The 13,182-nt window shown below is 43.2% G+C and overlaps 1 protein-coding gene across 1 annotated transcript in view; it reads left to right on the plus strand.

The window, feature by feature from the left end:
• LOC146209419 (uncharacterized) overlaps positions 1 to 11,867 on the plus strand; it is a 51,606-nt gene extending 39,739 nt beyond the window's left edge. Inside the window, exon 4 of the mRNA XM_084587407.1 lies at positions 11,652 to 11,867. Within this exon, the coding sequence (XP_084443533.1) occupies positions 11,652 to 11,865 (214 nt within the window). The 3' untranslated portion in view covers positions 11,866 to 11,867. The remainder of the gene's footprint in view (positions 1 to 11,651) is intronic.
• The last annotated feature ends 1,315 nt before the right edge of the window (positions 11,868 to 13,182 follow it).

The following is a 13,182-nucleotide window of genomic DNA, read 5'->3' on the forward strand; positions in this document are numbered from 1 at the left end:
ACCTTCAGAATCCCCCCTCCCCGCCCTCCCAATAACTACGGTGTTTTCGATCGACATTAAAGAACAGTGTTTTGAGGGGTTCCTTACTACCGAGTGTTAGTGGCTGTCAGGGTAATTATTATCAAGACAACTGTCGAAGTCCGCTTCAATAATATGAAGGAGTAAGCGTTGATAATTCGAGCACTTTTGTAGCGATTGCTACACTACGCCAGCTGCTTCTCCTCTTCGCCGTGATCGCACTTTTGTCGTGGTCGTACCTTGGCCGTGGTCGCACTGGCCTTGAGCCGTTGTCTAGCAACTGTTAGAAAAAGAATAAGAAGAAGAATGAAAAAAGGTCGGGGAATGCGGTACCTGGCAGCTGACATGGCCGAGCACTAAACGGACGTAGGGCTTCGTAATATTACTTTTGGCAGGAGCTGTCAACTCAGGTCTCTCCTTACACATTGGAGTAGGATATCACAATCAGCTTATTATCGATTGGGCAAAACTCATTAACCTCTACCGCTTTTTAATTACTCATAACTGATGCAGACAAACTTTAACTTTTTGCCTGTAGATAATTGGCTAATTACCTTTTTGGCCTAATAATTTCTCGGGCAACACATTACGTCACAATCTATAGACTGCCACCACTCTTTAACCTCTACCACTTCTAAATTACTCACAACTGCTGCGGACACGAATTAGCGGACGCGGTCTGCGGACAGAAACCTGGGAACATAGCGAAGTGATGCTCACGCATTAAGAGGGGAGCAAATGAAGCGCAAAAAAGTAGATAGTTTTGGTATTGCTAGCACAGCTTGTATTTTATGCCCTGTGAACGAGCAGCATAATTTGCGAATCGCTGCATTCTTGAGGGAGTTTAGGGTTCACACAATAAATACTAAATGATGTATGCTTGCGTTGAAGCAGTCACGAGTCATTGCTGGAGAGGAAATAGAAAAACGGAAAGTGAGGCTCGAGAGTCCGTCGCAATCGCGCGCGCGGCTGCGGGGGATGCGAGACGGAGACGGCGGCGCCTGGGAGGCTCTAGTTCGGTGCGGGCATGAAGTGGACAGCAATATAATCGCGTTGGGTTTTGCGATTATGGGACTGAAGCGGCAGCAGCGGCACATCCTTTCGTGCGCTGGCCGTGGCCAGACTGAACATAGTTTTGCAGAAATGCTCTATCGGCTGAAAGGAATTACGTGTTACTAACACGCTTATATAACAGCAAGTTACGAGATAGCGATTCGTTCAAACGTTTTCCTGCTTCTCTAATGTCGCAAGTTATACTCTCGCGTCAAGGTATGCTTGTTTGAGAGTTACTCTGAGTTTTTGGACCGAAAGAGCGACGGCAATAGCTCAACAATCAGGAACATAACGCTATTCTCTCCCCACTTTCGCGGCACATGTACACAAATATCCTTTTTATATGCGGGTGAGCTTGATGCTAAATCAAGCTAAATCTCACAAAGCAAGATATTTACACGCGTCTGATGGCATGCCTAAATTATAAAGCATGCGCCCGTCGATTTCGGCCTCCTCGGCAATCTCTAGATGTAGCCTAAAACAAGTCTGAATATCTCTAAGGTCGCATATTACATTGAAGGCTTTTCGAAGAAAAGAGAATATCTGAATAAAATATTTTTGCTGAAGACGACAAAACGTCAGTGACCACCATCCACGGCGTGCATGCAAGAGTGCAGCCGGCACTGCGAATAACAGATGACAAGGGGACGTCAGCATTGAGGTTGAGGTGTCAGCGGTCAATGGTTGTCAGACCAGAAAGCTGATTTCTATATCATTATTAAAAATAATTTTAAAACTATCTATTGCACGAAAAGAGCTCAAATTTCGAGGATTTGAAATTTAATGTGTGAGGAGTGAAATGCAATAATCAGTTTACTCTCAATTATTAGCTGTCATGACCCCTTTCAAGTTATTAACTATTTTCCACGTTTATTGCTGGTTTTCTGATATATCCCAGGTAGCACAAAGTGGGCTATGAAGGCGGGCCCCTGGTGGGTCCGATTTAGGCAATGTAGGACAGCCCCGGTGGGCTCAATGTGGGTGCTGCAAGAGGGGCCGACGTAGGCCTGAAGAAGGCTGTCGACAAAGCCCCAATGGGCCCCACTAGGGACCGATGCAGGCAGCCCTTGCGGGGCTGCCCACATTTTTCCCGCATTGCCAAAAGGGCACATCCCGCAAACTCCCCACGATGGTCCTACTTTGTACAGATTCAGGCAGCCGCTCTGGATGAACATTTATTTTTTTATTTCGGTTAGCCCCTCCGATAATGACATAAAACCGATGCGGGCTCTATAGTGCAAGCCGCACTTGGGCTTGCCCACAGTATTCTCATAGGGGTGCAATGCAGGAAATTAATGGGAAGCCCTTGTCCACGTTTTCCCAATCATTATTTATGAACATAATAAAGCAATTATTTTATGCATGTCTGCCCTTCTACACAGCCACAAAATAATAAATTTTACAATAATTCCTAACATTAATCTAGCCTAAATGACTTCGTGTACATCTTATTCAGGCTATAAAGATGTGTGTTCAGAACAGTAACTTTGTGCTGAGTGCTGCAGGCTATCCACAGCAACCACATTAGGGGCAACAGTTAACAATCAGTATGTTTTAGTATATTTAGCGCAATTTGCATGAGCGCGAGAACTAAGGCCACGTAATATTTCTAACCGACTAAACATGGCAACAACTGTTATACAAATCCTTTATAATAGTATTATAGGGCAGCATCTATTACCAATAAAGGTTGGAAAGAATCATTACACAATTGCACTCGCGCCTTCTAGCCCCATTGCGGCCGATTTGGCACCTACAGCGGTTTTGTGTGGGGCAGCCCCAATTGGGCTGGGTGCTGTTTTTGAACCTAAAGCCCACTTGCTGTTGCGCGTGCTTTCCAATTCCCCACAAGGGACCGATTTTGGTATCATGCAGGCCTGCCCGCCTTCCAGCCCCATTATGGCCCATGTGGGATATCAAGCAGTTTTGTGCGGGCAGCCCCAATTAGGCTGAGTATTGTTTTTGAACCCAAAGCCCACCTGCGGTTGCACGTGCCTTCAAATTTTCCACAAGGGACCTATTTTGGTACTATGCGGGCAAGCCCGCCTTCCAGCCCCATTACAGCCTATGTGGGACCTAAAGCGGTTTAGCTAAGGCTGCCTAAATTGGGCTTCACAAGGGCTTGCCCAAATCGACCTCTTATTCATATTTCACCTGACCTCAAGTAACCTAAAAGGGGCCGATTGGGGCAGCATGTGGGCATGACCATGTTTTTTTGCCCCACCATGGCCGATGTAGGCCCCACAAAGGTTTTATGGGGGCGGCTTCATTTCGGATCCATGAGGGCTTTCCCTTAAAGAGCCCACATTTAGGTTGGATTGCCCTTAAATATCAGACAAAGGACCCTTGCGGTCTGGATGCAGGAATGTGCTCTGCATTAGCCCGAGCAGCGCCGCTATGGGACCCATGCAGAAGGAACCGGGAAAAGCCAAAATGGGGTTTGCCCACATTTGCCCCATCGGGGACCGATGTAGGTTTTATGATGGCTGCCCTAGCCCCACTTGCCTACATCGGACCTACTGGGGCCCCACATTCTGTGCTACCTGGGTACCTAACGCGGTGTTTAAAGTTTTCTCTTTTTCATTCAGTTCAGTTCAGTCGTTCAATCATATCCGACTCTTCGTGACCCTATGGAGTATATCACGCCCCACTTCCCGGTCTCTCACTATCTTCCTAATATCACATAACTTCATCTGCAGCGCTTCGAGGATGCCATCTAACCACCGCGTTCGCTGCCTACCCCTTCTCCGGTGACCCTCAACCTTTCCCAATATCAAATATTTCCCCAGCGACTCTTCTCTTCTCATCAGATGACCAAAGTAGCTGAGCTGTAAGTTTACAATTTGACTCTCCAATGCGCCGTCAGGTTTTATGGTCGACAATATCGACTGATTTATTCTTCTGGCAGTCCAAGGAACTCTCAAGAGTCTCCGCCAGCACCACAATTTAAACGCGTCAATTCTGCGGCGGTCAGCCTTCTTCACAGTCCAACTCTCGCATCCATACATCACAACTGGAAAGACCATAGCGCGAGTTACAGAGATGTTGGTTGGCATTGTAATGTGTCTGCTCTTTACTAGGCGGTCAGGGTTAGCCATGATTCTGTTTTCCAAAAGCAGGCGTCTCCTAATTTCATGGCTGCAGTCTCCTTCCGGGGTAATCTTGGAGCCCAAGAAGAAAAAATCTGTCACAGCTTCCATTTCTTGTCCCGTGATGCTCCAGGACTTGATAGGGCAAGACGCCATGATCTTTGTCTTTTAATGTTCAGTTTAAGCCCAAACGTCTCACTCTCTTGTACGCGCATGAGAAGACTCTTGTGTTCCACTTCACTTTGTGCCATTAAAGCGGCACCTTCCGCATATCTAAGGTTGTTGATACGTTTCCCCGCAAGCTTCACTCCAGCTGAAGACTGGTCCAGACCGGCCTTTCTCATGATGCGCTCAGCATATAGGTTAAATAGACAGGGAGACAGTATGCAGCCTTGTCTCACTGCTTTCTCAATCGGAAAGCAATCAGTTCTGATTGTGGCCTCTTGCCCTTCTTACGGGTTCCTGAGGAGACAGGTGAGGTGAATGGGAACTCCCATCTCTTAGACACAATCTTGCCACAATCTGCTGTGATCTACGCAGTCAAACGCTTTCGCATAATCAATATAGCAGAAGTTGATGGGTTTCTGGAACTCTCTTGCTTTTTCAATGATCCAGCGAAGGTTGACAATCTGGTCTCTAGTTCCTCTCCCTTGCGAAACCCAGCTTGCACGTCCAGAAGCTCACTAAACACATACTGCTGCAGCCTACCTTGGAGGATTTTCAACATCACCTTGCTAGCATGCGAAATAAGCGCGATCGTGCGGTAGTTGGAACAATCTTTGGTACTGCCTTTCTTTGGAATGGGGATGTAAACTGACCTCCTCCAATCTTGTGGCCACTGCAAGGTTGTCCAAATTTGCTCATATAATGTATACAGAACGTTAACAGCGTCATGGTGGAGGTTTTGAAGCAACTCAGCTGGATTTCATCAATTCCTCTAGCTTTGTTATTATCAAGGCTGGTTAAGGCCCATTCAACTTCACTCTTCAGGATGCCCGGTTCGAGATCAGTAATCACAACCGTCTTATGTTGGGTATGCATATCGGAGTCCTGCTTGTAGAGTTCTATGTATTCCTGCCACCTCTTCTTTATCTCTCAGGCTTCAGTGCTGTCCCTGCCTCGTTCGACCTTTATCACTCCCAGCTTAGCACAGAAGCTTCCTTTAATATCATTGTCTTATACAGAGCTCTTGTGTTCCTCAATTGGCTATTGTCCTCAACTGCTTGGTACTGTATGTTCAGGAAGGTATTTTTATCTCTCCTTGATATATTCTGAAATTCCGCATTGAGAAGCTTGTATCTTTCTCTTTCCCCCATAACTTTTTCCATCCTCCTTTACTCAGCTATTTGAAAAGCCTCTTCAGAAAATCAGTTTGCTTTCTTGAATTTTCTTTGCTTTGGAACTACCTTAGTAGACACTTCCCTTGTTCATGCTTGTTGCCTAATATGCTGGTGCGTTTTCTTTAAAAGTTCTAAAGTTGTTTACGCTTGTTTAATATGCTAACGTAGAGCGGTGTGTTTTTCCGTGGGATTTTGATGTATGGATGCTTGTGCGTACGTACGTATGGCTCGGCTAGGAAAAAAACTTTTGGTGCAAACTAAAGTTCAGTTAATAGTCTGGTTAGTCCAGCTGTTGGTGTGTCTTTTTATACTTGTCCTCCGCACTCTATTCTTTTGATATTTCTGCCAAGTGTTAAAAAACTGCTGTTGGAGGACGAATAAAAATTTTTAGTTTTGCGGTATTTATTTATTAACGGCAAAGGAACAGTCACAGACTAGGAAGAAAAGTTTGATGTAGCACTGTTTCAAGTTACGTTGCAAGGCGTGCCCATGTTATATCTGTGCATATCGGGAAACGAAAAATAAGGACAGAATAACCTGTACGGTGTTCATATGATGCCCTAAACCTTGACATTTCTACACCATTCCTTTCAAATACATCACCGTGGTCAGAGTGCATCGAGTGATTGAATCAAAACTTTGTTTTGTAGAATAACAAATTGGAAAGACGTCAGAAGAAGCGTGTTGACGATGCACATGCCGACACGCGATTCACTAGCGGCAGGAACACTTCGATTAGAGGCAATTATGAATAGGGCTTAGCCTAGGTAGTCGCGAATCTGAGCCGTGTAATAGGCACTGTTGCGGTTTCGTCTGAATCCCAGTCTTCACATAATGAAGGTCCAATGTTCCGCTTCCCTTTAAGTTAAATTCAATGCTGGGTGCCCGAAAAAAACAACAGCCTCTCGAGTTTATTAAGCGGCTGCGTGAGGCGCACACTGTTAAGCCTGCCGTAGAAGAGGAGCGGTGAGGCGTGGTTTTGCAAATAATGACCATGATGGTTGCTTTCCATCCACTTCGGCGTTCACATGTAGTTAGACCGGCGCGTCGTACCTACTAAGTGGAAGCACGCCACACTACAAACAACTTCACACTGTAGCGGTGGGTGTCTGAGCCACTGCGTGCTCGCCGAGGTAACACCAAGACAACCGCACATATATGACTTATTAGGGCGAAAGCCTTTGGCAGAAAGTGACAGCCGAATATGACTGCCGGTCCTGGCCGCCGGATGCATCATTAGGATGTGTCCGCCGTGTGAAGATAGATAAAAATGAAAACGAATGATAGTGGTAGTTTGTAATTGATAGAAGATTGAATAGAGATCTTAAGAGGTTATAATGAATAATAATGACTACTAATTACTTGTAATGATCCATATGTGTAACGACGATTTGCAATGACTACGATTGATGAAAAATTCCTACATGTACTTAGTAATGAGTAGTGATGAATAAAATCACTGTAACTACTCGTGAAGGCTACTACTGACTTGTAATGACCAAGATGTAGAACGAAGACTTGTGATAACTACAGTCATTAAAAACGAATAAAAATACTCAGTAATGAGTACTAACGTTAAAATGACCACTAATGGCTCGGAAAAACTACTAAGGACTTTTAATGACCAATATGTGTAACGATAACTTGTAGTGATTTTAATTGTTCAGAAATGACTAAAATATGCTTATTCGTAATAGTACCGACAGAAATTACTACTAATGACTTGTAATGGCCAATATGTCTAACGACGGCTTGTAACAAATGCAACTGATTAGAAATGACTAAAACTGCTTGGTAACGAGTAGTAATGACCTAAATGACTGCAAATGACTTGAAATGACCGATATGTCTAAGGACAACTTGTAACGAGAACTGATTAGAAGTGACTAAACTCCTTAGGTATGAGTAGCAATGACTAAACAATTACTCATGACGACTACTATCAGACTTTCACTGTTCACCTTTAAAAGGCATGTGATATCGGTAATTTCTTCAATGTGTGATGTGTTTCTGAGATCTGTCATAAGAGTGCATAGGAAACGTTGCTTCACGGGAAAATTGCAGATCAGGCGCACATTCACACATTTATCTTAATACGGATGCGCACCGCTTGCCAAATCCCAAAGCACGCTTGTGGAGCTTGCATACAGTCTTATTTCTTTCGCTCTACCCAGCTCTTATTCACTGCGATATGCCGAAGTTTGCTTTTTCATTCGAAATGCATAGCAGGAATTCTCATAAGATTAGCTTTAAAACATGAGCTCATATGCCAGAGTGGAAAAGGAGACCTTCCAATGTGCTTGAAACAATGGGGACGACCTGATCCTTAAGCTGTGCTTCAATAAGAATGAACGAGTGTATGTTCAAGTTCAAGTTCAAGTTCAAGTTTATCTCCTTTTAGCAAGAAAAGAAGGGGCCAGAACTAAAAGCTGTAAAAACAGTTTGTTGGGGTCCAGGCCCCCTTACAAGGTTGGCAGAGCAGCAGACAGGAGAAAAAATCAATTCACATGTTTATAGCTAAACACGTTTATACAAATAGAAAACGGGCAAAACGTTGTACTGTTCCTTCTGTACGAACGAAGGAACGTTATAAAATACAGCACAAAGATACAAGGAAAGAAGTGGGAAAGCACTGCTGATACTGAAAACAATGGTACACAAAGATGCAAAAAAAAAAATATATATATATATACAAAATATACAAATTCATGACAGCTCTCCTCGACAATAGAGGCTGACATCGTGGTTCGACACGCAAACTGGATCAAGTCCGGCAAAATGTAGCTTATTCAACAATTTGGGCACAGTATAATGTAGTGACTGTGTATATGCGTATGTGCGAGGTACTGGAACAAGGTATTTTTCTTTATGTCGAGTTTGTCTGCTTCCAGGATTTTATTTTATGTCTGCAAGTGAAATTATACAACTGCTATTTGATTTTATGTGTGACTTATAAGTCAATATAAGTCTGTAATCAAATAACTGGAACACCGAAAGTATATCATACTTGGAAAAAAGCTCTTTGGTGGGATGGAAATAGGTTACACCAGCGATATACCGGACGGCTCTTTTTTGTAATACATGCAGTTTTGATAAATTGGTTATTCCTGTGGTACACCAAACTAGGCTAGAGTACTGGAAAAGGGATAACACGAGCGCATTATATAATAGCAGCTTAATTTTAGGAGGTAGAAGATATCTTATTCCAGCCATGTCGCCAACAGCTGATGACACTTTCGATTGAATATGGTCAATATGTTCATTCCAAGTCAGGTGGCTCGAAAATACCACTCCGAGTACTTTGACCGAATCTACAAGTTCAATTTGTTCGGTTCCTAGTCGTATGTTCATGCTACCTGATAAATGTTTTCCTTTCGGTGAGTAACACACAGCTTTTGTTTTGCTCGTGTTAATTTTCAAGCAATTTGCTTTCACACAGCGATCCAAGTCAATTAAAGCGCTATTTGCTCGTTCTTCGATGTCGATTTCCGTGATCCCGGACAAGAAGATAGTGGTGTCATCTGCGTAGGAGTTAAATATTACGCCCTATGTACAGTGTGCCATATCATTAATATAAATGAGAAATAAAAGCGGCCCCAGTATGCTTCCCTGCGGAACGCCAGTGTAAATAGTTTGCAAAGAAGATTTAAAATGATTTCTACGTACTGCTTTCGATTTGTAAGGTACGACTTCAGTAGCGCGTGGGGGTTCCGCGGACACCATATCTGTATAATTTTGAAAGAAGGATTTTATGATTTACCAGGTCAAATGCTTTTGAAAAATCTATGTAGATCCCTAGTACTACATGTTTCTTACTAAATGCTTGTATGACAATTTCTTTTTGCGTTAAAAGGGCTGTTTCTGTTGACCGGTGCTTCCTAAAACCATGCTGATAGTCTAAGAGAAAGTTTTGTTGTGAAAAATATGATGTAATTCTAGTGTGCAATATTTTTTCTATGCCCCTAGAAAATACCGGCAGCACCGAGATTGGACGGCAAATGGAGAACACGCTGCGATCTCCAGATTTATGTACTGGAACCACTCGTGCAATCTGCATTGCCCTAGGAAATACACCTGTAGACAAAATTAAATTATATATAAAAGTGACAACGGGACAGATTAAGTCAAGTACGTGCTTTACGGGAAGGAGCTGCACACCACATGCATCCTCAGTTTTATTGTTTTTGATGGACTGAATACAAAAGGACACCTCAGCACAATCAGTAGGACGGAGAAAAAACGATTGGCTGCCCACAAACTGAGATAGATACGTGTCCGCGTCATATGCACTATCACTTCCAGAACAGTTGTCGTTATTTTGTTTTAATATAGCATCCTAGCATAAAAAGCCCAATCCAATATCGCACTAAATGATTGACGGAGGTGAATAACTTTAAAGGAGTGATTTCTACGGCAGCGAAGAGCGCAGCAACGAGCGCCATTTGTAGGCCGCCCATATATAACATGAGATCTTGCAACTATCATGTGATACTCTATTTGTTCGTTTTGAGGTCGTAAACATTCTGTCAAGAACGTTAACTTTACATTTCCTCCTTTCACCCTTTAGTTTTCTTATGTGTCGCACTGTATAGTCATTACGCTTTTGAAACGCACCACTAGCACGGGGCCGCAATGCGCGTTCAGGAGGGCCATTTGGAACGCTTGCACGTACCATAAGCGAATGTGAAGCTATCGTGAAAAGTTTCGCAAAACCGGATCCTCTACAAATCAGGTTATAATTCTTCCCCACGAAGCTCGGCAGCAACAAAGGAAGTACTTTGAAACAATAGCGTCATTAGCAGAAACTTTTAACATCCACACTGCGTGATAGCCTGGTATAGAGCGTACTACTCCTCGTAAAAGACTCTGCTGATATGTGCTCTCTTGTCCCATCCGAGGAATCTTCTCGATGACTCGAAAAACCACGCATTATACGCCATCTCACCGAATAGTATGCGGTTACTCCTACTGTACATAGGACCCTTTAGGGATCCTGACTCTTCTTCAGTGAGCGGCGCCACAATGGGTAAACAAAAAATATCTGCGTGGTCATTTTCACCAGTCCGACATAACAGCGCTGACCACCACTCGAGTTTTGTTCGGTCTAGGTTGGGCTACATCAGGGCTCAGGAGCCCTTCAAGGGACGTTTCCACTCATTGGTTACCAGTAGGAACCTTCTGCGTGCGTGTAAATCGAGCCTGAGTGGTAGTCTCCTGAGGACACGGCACGAACGGGCGGTTGCAATGTTTGGGGTGGGAAACCTGTATAAAATGCTGGCTACATTTACGAACAAGATGGATGTAAGATCGAAAACAGATGAAAATATGCCAGGTAGTCTGGCTCAGAACTGGGGGGTTTATCAGCTTGAACCGAAGAAGTGGATTGGTAGTCTGGGCAGCGGTAGTTAAGGTTCTGTTTTTTTTTTTTCCACACAAGAACATTGCTAGCTTTGAAAGCGCAGGAAACAACGTGTTGGAGGCACTTAAACCTCTCTTAAATGCGGTGAGGCGAAAGTCTTTCCCACGACATTTTACTCGTTTGTTTTTTTCTTTTTTCCTGTCAGCTATTTTATTACTTTTAGCTTGTTTCCCTTTTTACCCTTTCTACTTTCGTCTTTTTTGTGTTTCTTTCTTTTTCTTTTTTAGTTTTACCTTTTTTTGCTATTTTACTACTTATGTCCTCGTTTGCTGTTGACTGACTGTTTAAAAAGTTCTAACGCGGTGACGAGAGCTGACATTAAAGTTTGGAATGTTTCTGCGCAATTTTGGCGCATTTTTCACAATTTCGACATCCACGGTTGTTCTGACGTCTGCACACTATATCGACGTCCTTGGCTATTTCGAAATTAAATTGATTTTTGGCTCAATATGACTACTTGTTCCACATGAACGAACTGCACACACATTTTATTTCGCCGTATACTTCATATATTCTGTTACTAAACAACCAATTCATTTCTCGGCATTGACGGTGTGACACACTCCGCGGACGCACGCATCCTATCCACACTTGTGAGCCTCTAATGGTTTTCGCTTTGTATAATTTCACGCTGCAGGTATTTAGTTAATGGCAATCCACCCTATTGTGGGACGAGCAGCCTATATCTGCATGGTACCATAAATGTGTTTATATCTCTCATTTCTATTCCAGGACTGCTGACAACAAGATCGCCCTTCGCGGACTGAACCTGAAAACACTGGAAGGTCTCGAAGTTAAATTGCACAGCATAAAGCTGACCGACCCATTCTTCAATTTATTCCTGCTCGGCACTACCACCGTCTTGAAGAAATTCATTGAGAAGGCCGCTGAGATTGCGGTGCGTCAGGTCGCACTAGACCTCATCGCGAAAATAAACGCCATGTAATAGAGATACCGCGCTTTCTGCAGCGGTAGACTTGACTGAAAATTATTTCGCCACGCGGTTGTTTTACCCCTTTCATGGCCGAAATACTCCCTCTCACTTTAACAGAGAGACCATCAGCTGTGTCATATTGTAGGGCTCCCCACTCTACGAGTCTTCGCGCAACAACTTGATGCAACGAATTAGACATTAATATTACGCACAATTTAAATAGCGACGTGTATCTTCGAGCACAAGAGCCTGTTTTACTCACGAATTGGCTTTGTACCCATTTGCAGCAGTCGTAGGGGAGCAGTGGTAATAAACAGATTAACCTTTCGCGAGGCCTTTTTGATTGCAATTACTCCGAAGCTATATGTTTTCGTGGATCATGCATTGTTTCCTCTTTTTTGTACACTTTATAATGAATTATATGCAAACTTGTCCGACCGAGATGGGAAAAAGGATATTGGTTCATTGTTCATGCCTTTAGTGTGAACTGCTAACTATCCGAGTCATTGAAATATCACTAAATTAGCGATTCGTTTCAAATGCACACTAACTTTGACAGGGGTGTCCCACAATAGGCGAAACACCTAAAGGGCAACTGAATTTCTTTTAGAAATAAATTAAACTAAAGTAGTAGAATGCGCGAAGGCTAATGTTATATCATGCTATGCCGTTTTGGCTAGCATTTAAATTCACGACGGAATTGCTGAATAAAACTATTTCGCCATTCAGGCTTTTCAGCAGCACACCGTAATGAATACAGACACCAGTGATGACGTCATCTCTGTCGGTGATGTCTTTTCAGGCACGGAAACTTTTGTTCTGAGGGAGACCAATGCCAACGAAGGTAAAGGTCACATGGCGTTGTTCAGCAGGATCGGGAAACTCATACAGAATTGGGCGAAAATTGTTGTATTAGAAACGTCAAACAGAATGACGCCATCTACTAGCTCTACCGCACTAGAAATACTTTGAAGACAAGCCTGAGGATTGTCGCTATTTTATTAGTAGATTATGTCATAACTTTAAATGGTAGCGCAAATTCACTTCGTGAGCTTAATCATTTCATATATTCTAATATATGCATCTCGGATAATATCAAAAAATCATTTCAGCTTACATTTATTATCTAGCATTTGGTGCATGACGCTATAGCACTAACGGCTTGTGTTTGCCGGCTCTCCTGATAGCTCGTGGCTCGAATTCGTTAATCTCTTGTTTACTGATGTCTTCGTTACTGATGTCCTCAGCATCAATATCATATGAGAACCTAACCAATATACTCATACATCGAAGTTTTAATTCGGCCTCCGAGAGTAGTGCAATAGTGGA

Source organism: Amblyomma maculatum, chromosome 1, assembly GCF_055883805.1.
Source record: "Amblyomma maculatum isolate TAMU_Amacu chromosome 1, ASM5588380v1, whole genome shotgun sequence".
In the NCBI taxonomy this organism is placed as follows: Eukaryota; Metazoa; Arthropoda; class Arachnida; order Ixodida; family Ixodidae; genus Amblyomma; species Amblyomma maculatum.